This window comes from Oryzias melastigma, linkage group LG1 (genome assembly GCF_002922805.2).
Source record: "Oryzias melastigma strain HK-1 linkage group LG1, ASM292280v2, whole genome shotgun sequence".
Classification (NCBI taxonomy): domain Eukaryota; kingdom Metazoa; phylum Chordata; class Actinopteri; order Beloniformes; family Adrianichthyidae; genus Oryzias; species Oryzias melastigma.
The window spans coordinates 26511535-26518033 of record NC_050512.1 but is presented as its reverse complement, the minus strand read 5'-3'; the positions used below and the strand labels follow the sequence as shown (position 1 = coordinate 26518033).

Below are 6499 nucleotides of genomic sequence, written 5' to 3'. Positions count from 1 at the left end.
ATTAAATCAACTTGCTTTTATTTTAAATACTACTGTCCTGATTAATAACAGTACTAGCAGCCTATTTTCCCCGTCTCATTTTCAAGGGTTCTCACTGTAAATCAATTGCATCCACTCAATCCAATCCTCTCACACCAAACTATCAATTTTCTCATGCATCACATGAACAAACGCTTACTTTGGTCTTTCTGTTGCCTCCTACCTGGACCCTAACCTTGGCACTTTTTAAAAAAATGTGTGACCACTTCTCAGATCAGCTCCAAACATTCTCAGTCATCCACTTTGGAAGATTTTAAGAAAATCTTATGACTAATATATGTCCTTGTTTGATTTCATTGACTGATTATTTTTGTTGGATGTGTAGATTATGTGTGTTGGGTTTTCATTTACTTTTATTTATTTATTTATTTGTGATCGCTATTCATAGCTACTGTGTTTTTTTTTTACTATTATTCATTTAATTATGTAAAGCTCCTTGATGTCCTTTATTTATTTATTTTGCTGAAAATGTGCTAAATTAATAGATTTGAATTTGAATGAAAACGTGCCTCCATTGGACTTTTATTTTGAAGGTAACGCAAAGGAAGATGCTGTAGAAAGCTTCTGCTTTGAAGATTGCTGAAGTGTAGAATCAGTCGCTAGTTTAATTATCCAAAATTTATCCAAACTAAAGCATAGTTTATACCGTCCTGTGATGTTTAGGACGTTTTAAGGTAACGTTTTACTTATTCTTTTGGTTTTAGTAAACAAGCTTTATATTCAGCAGAACTATCGGCACGTTAGCTTGCAAGCTAATAGTTGTGCTAATCTGTTTGTAAGTTTTGATTGTGAGCTCCTCTAATCACTGGTACTTGCTAATCTGCCACATGTTTTTGTTTAGCAAATATAGATTGTAAGGGGAGTCTATTTATCTTATATATTATTGTGAAATAGTTTTTAGTAATTGGTTGTTTTAGCTTAAACGCAGTCGAGTTTAAGTTAAAGCTGTTTAGTTTTATTTCTTAAAGTAAATGCGGATAAGTTGTGTCTCGTTCATTAGAAAAAAAAAATAAAAGGTTTCAACTGCTTGCTAACAAATGAATCTGTATTGCTTGACAGATGGATGCAGCATTTCCTAAAGAAGAGGAGGATAAAGGATTAGATCAGGAATTACCTGTACAGATAAATGAGGAAAATACAACATTAACAGTAGGAAATCACCAGGAACTATTAGTACCAGTGGGCGAGAGTGATCAAGTGCTACCAGAGCTGATGAAAGAAGCGGGAGAGCCAAGATTAGTCGAGAACAATGAGCATAATTTCCTGGTATTACAAGAAAAGGAGAAGGATGGAGCAGTAATGAAAGAAATTCAACAGGAGTTATCAGTAGTGGAAAAAGTAGAAAAGGAGGTGGAGGAGATGGAGGTTTCCATGGCAACACCAGAGGAAAACCCCATTTTGACCCTTAACAATGCCACACCCCCACATTCAGAGAGCCGTCCTGCAAAAACGAGGGATGAGCAGACACACTTGCCAGCATCTCTGGTTGCTGAGACTGTGTGTATAGTTGAAGACAGCGATAATGAAGATACAGAAGATTCAGACAGGTGCTCCCCCCACACACACACATCACAAAATCTTTGGTTTTCCTGTCATTAAATATGAAATGAGGTTGCTTGGAGTGTTTAGAAATTAAACTGACTCTTCTTTTTCCCCGATCTTCAGCGACACTTCATCCTCTTCTTCATCTTCTTCTTCTTCCTCATCCTCCTCTTCCCCCTCCCGGCCTCTATTTGAAGATGATGATGATGAAGGCTTCAGCCAGCCGGTCCCTGTCAAAAGTAAAGATGAAGTCTGCTTTGAGGTCAGTCCTAACAGTAAGAGTAAAAACCCAAATTGGTTACATTTATTAAACCCTAAATTAACTTTATTTTTTTTTAATTTACTTTAGATTTGTTCATTATCTAGTATAGTAAAGTGTTCCTAAAAAAAGTTTAAGGTGTGTTTTTAAAGAGTTAAAAGGATCAATTGACTTAATTAATGTCCTTGAAAACATTACATGAAAATATAAAAACTATTAAATGAAGAGAGAAATCTAAATAGAACCAACTTCCATAATAATAATAGGAAAAAATCCTAAACTAATCTGCAGCTCTACATGATATTCTTTTAAATTTTATCTTAAAAGAAAAAAAACTTCATTTTTATTGCCAATTATTTAAAACTTTAGCACTCTTTCATAGTTCTTTAACACATTTCTAGTCTTTTAGCAAATGTAACATTTTCCAAATAGCTTTTTCATTTTCAGCAAATCCCTTCAGCAATTAAAGTTAATTGCATCACCATCAAAAGCATTCACACTAGCATTATTGCAGGTAATGCAAATTTTTTCTAGTTTTGAGAACTTTTATGTCTAGCACGAGGTGTTGTGTGTGTTTGTGCAGGAGCTCCCAGCTGTAGATGAACTGTCAGTGACCTTACCTGAAGGTGCAGAGCTACACCCAGTGGGAACAATCTCCAGTATTATACAGCAGCTTGGTAAACTAACAAACTCACACACTGCGGCTGCTTCTGAGCTTTTAGAAACAAAATCATCAGATTGTAAGGTTATATCAGCTCTGACTTCAACCTTTCTGCTCAGTCGTTGTACAGTCACTGAAAGACACGCCTCCTCTGAATGATGACAGCATCATCTTTAAATCTGACCGTCTGGCTGTAGGAAAGGTGAGTCTGGTCTGTAACTCCATCCCCTCCTCTGATGTTTTACACCAAGCATCAATGTGTTGGTTTTGTGTTTAAGGTGTTTGAGGTTTTTGGTCCAGTCTCCAGTCCTCTCTATATTGTGAGATTTAACTCGGATGATGAGATCCGCAGCAAAGGTCTAACTGAGGGAATGACTGTTTATTACGCTCCAACCATCAAGGAGTACACAGAATATGTTCTCCCACAACAGATAAACGAGTAAGGAAACTCACTGATTGATACCAGGTTTCTATTTGTGGAAGAAATTGTTTTAATTTGGATTAATTTCGTTTTGACAGGATGAAAGGGTCTGATGCTTCCTGGAAGAATGACCAAGAACCACCAGAGGAGGTAACTATCGTCTGTGAGCAAATGAGAAAAGCCACCACAAAGACCTAGAAAAGAAGTCACTGTATAAAAATCAGACTTTTTACTAAGAAAGAAAAATAAACCTCCGATCATCATATCTATTTTAAAAGTGTTGTCAGTGGTCTTTTAATTATAATGATGCAGTTTTTAGCCTAAATCCCCAAACTTTTGTCATTTTCTAGGACATAGTTTTGGCAGAGCAGCTGTAGTTCATTAGAAAATTATTTCTGAGTGTGTGAGCGGTTCTGTTGGCACAAAGCAAGCACGCCCCCCTTCCCATTGCTGAGAACTCAGAGCGGGAAGCTTGTGGTCCACTGAGCATATTTTCTACATCACAAATAAGCTCTTTTTCTACTCTTGTTTTGGCTAATTTGGGTTCTTTTCAGTTTTTAAGGCTAATTTGGCATTTAGCTAACATTTTAGCAGGTTATCAACTTCAGTGTTTTTACCTAACAATTTCAGCATCTTCAGCAGCCAAATTCAGCTTACAGCATTCACACATTATCATAGTTAATGCGATATATCTAGTTACATTTGTTCTCTTTCATAAGAAAAACACCACACATACATGTTAAAAACTAAAAAAAAACTTGATTTTCATCGGAGTAAGACTTAAAAGATTTTATATACTTTTTCTTTAAAACTTCTAGACATTTAAATTGAAAAAGACAACAAAACTTAATCTATTTCTGGTTGTGTGGTTGTCATCTTACATTTTCTCTGTTCCCCCTCCAGGCTTTAGATTACAGCGATGATGAGAAAGAGCAGGAAGCAAAGAGGAAAGCAAAGAATGCCAGAAGGACAAAGGACTTTGGGAACACAGGTATGTTCCACTAATGTGCACACATTTCAGGAACCAGATCATGCTGATCAATACTTTTTATATTTGAAGTTAATATTGTTTAATTGCTCTTTCTTCGCCAGAAAATCCCGTCCCTGGCTTTCGAAACTCCTTCAATCGTCGGAGGAAAGATTCGCGGGGTTTCCCAACAAGACACGCAGGGCCTCCAGGCAGTCACCAGGACCAGAAAAGCCAGCAGCCATCGTACGGACACCCACCAGCCGGGCAACAGACCGCCATACACCTCCCACCTCCCTGCCCATATCCCCTACCTCCTCCCCTTTCCCAACCCTACCCCTTTCCTCCACCTGGAGGAGAAGCTCTTTCTCATTTCGCTCCACCCGGCTTCCCTTTCTACCCTCCTGGTCCGCCTCCATCTTTTTTCAACCCCGCTTTCTCCTCACCGCCGTGGCCACCAAACTTCTATGACCTCCTCCTTTCTCCCCCTCCTCCTCCACCTCCTCCTCCTCCTCCACCCCCTCAGTAAGAAACAGCAGTTTTCACCCGAGTAGCTTCCTCTCACCTCGTATCAGTTGTTTCTCGCTCCTGTTGGAGCATTGATTTTCACGTTGACATCACTGTGTTTATGTCAATGTCACTGTATTGTATGTCAATCACACAACTAAATGTGAAGAGTTTTTACAGCATCATCTTGTCCCTTTTCCAGCGACAAACCAAGCTAATCAACACTTGGATGTTGACATGGATGACACGTTTCTGACTAATAAATAACATCCATAGGTTTTTCAAAAACATTCCTGTAAAAGTGTGCCTGTGGTTGAGAGTAGTAGGTATTAAAATCTAAAATATAAACATGTTCAGCTCAGAATGACTCAGCAGTTTTTCCTTAATGCACCGGAAGGATCCAGAACACTGATTTCAAATGAGAAACAATGATTATAGTAAATGTTAACTCTGGTCTTGAAACACAAATTAGGTTTTATATTGTGTACAAAATGTTATAGATTATAAGATCTGGTCAAATGGCTTAATAAATTGATCAGTAGAAAAAGTTTAATTTCTTCTACTGATCATAAAATAATTTGAGGATTGTTTTGATGCTTTATTATGACTGAATTAACAGTCACAGTTGGTGTTACCCAGAGTTTGCAAGTCCTCTGTGAGTCATTTTGTCCACACAGTTTGAAGAAATATATATTTTGTGAAGAAATGAGGAATAGCTTCTATTTCTTCCTGTGTTTCTATCAGGAATTCAGTAAACTTAAGACTGATTATTTAAAACTTTCTGTGCCACATTTTGTGATAAAAAATAAACATTTAAATCCTCTAAAAAGTTGAAACATCTTTTTTAGTAACCCATTTTTGATGGTTGATTTCTTACATAAGAATTTTTTCAAACTTCTTTACATCGGGATCAAACCGCTGTATCGCCGTTGGGTGAGCAGTTAACCAGTTATGTCCTGTTGTGATTGAAGCATTCAAACCTAAACTTTGGTTTCCTGAGATTACAGAGCTCATTGGGTAATTTGCAGTAAAAGAGAAAGATTTTTAAATGGAAATTAGTGAAATGTTGGCTAAAGTCTTTGATAAATGAGAAAGATATACCAAATAAATTATTAGATTTATGTAATTAATTTAAAAAGAAGTCATATTTTAACAAGGGGATGTCCAGGTGATAAACTAACTGCTATTTTGGCAACTGAATAAATATTTATAAATGTTTATGGCTGTCACTTCCTGTACCTGACATGGTTGTTTGGAAAGAAAGCAGACCTCTGCTTTTGAACACCTGATTGGCTCACCGCGGTTGCCATGCTACAAATTCTTCTCCTAATAGAACCTATTATTTTTGTCGGCCACGACTCGGGCGGGGTCCCTCCCTCCGTCTCCTTTTGGCTCTCCAAAACTTCACATACCGCAGCCTTTTTATCTTCACGTGTCGCTCTCACCTTACAGCAGTCTATCCTCATCTTCTGCCCCACATTCCCTCCTCACCATTCCCCCTCTGAATCAGCGCTCTGGGGTAACTGGAGACCCCTAAGCGGTGATTTGTGACCCGGTAATCCCGTAAAGGAGGGCTATCCCTGCTTGTTTTCCCGGCCAACAAACTACATTAATTGATACAATTAGCAAAACTGACTTTTTTATCTTGCTAAATTAATTAAATAACATTTGTGAAAAATATTAATTTAATCTGTTTTTCTACTTTATTTATGCTTCCTGAAGGATATCATTTTGTAAAACGTTAAATTCTACACAATTGTGCACTTCTAATAGTTCATGAAGAGTGTCATTAAATTCTGCCCGTGAGCCGAGAGTGTCTAACGAGGGAAAGGGGTGACACTCGGTGATCATATGCAAAATGTCAGCGAGGGGCTGAGGAGGGAAGGAAGGGGGTGGAAGGAGCAAGGTCAGACCTCCTCAAACTGCCGGCTGCACACACAGAAACATTCAGCATTCTCCGTTGGCACTTTATCCTACAAGTAAATGCAAACTTGTAGGTACTCACTTCAGGGTATTTTCACTGGATCACTGAGGGATTTTCTAATCCACATTTCCTAAGTGCTCCAGAGATGCAGAAGACCAGCAAGAAGAAGCGAGTCTCTC

General features: G+C 38.0%; 1 protein-coding gene across 2 annotated transcripts in view; it reads left to right on the top strand.

Moving 5' to 3' along the window:
* The window catches only part of naf1 (nuclear assembly factor 1 homolog (S. cerevisiae)), a 4974-nt gene extending 217 nt beyond the window's left edge, over positions 1–4757 (top strand). The window contains exons 1-9 of one of the 2 annotated variants that reach the window (XM_024290301.2): positions 547–713; positions 1099–1586; positions 1705–1843; positions 2424–2517; positions 2621–2703; positions 2780–2940; positions 3021–3072; positions 3826–3913; positions 4015–4757. In XM_024290301.2, the coding sequence (XP_024146069.1) occupies positions 1099–1586; positions 1705–1843; positions 2424–2517; positions 2621–2703; positions 2780–2940; positions 3021–3072; positions 3826–3913; positions 4015–4418 (1509 nt within the window). In that variant the 5' untranslated portion in view covers positions 547–713 and the 3' untranslated portion in view covers positions 4419–4757. Of the gene's footprint in view, positions 1–546; positions 714–1098; positions 1587–1704; positions 1844–2423; positions 2518–2620; positions 2704–2779; positions 2941–3020; positions 3073–3825; positions 3914–4014 lie in introns of those variants that run through there. The other variant, XM_036213700.1, reaches the window with a different exon arrangement.
* Positions 4758–6499: the final 1742 nt, after the last annotated feature.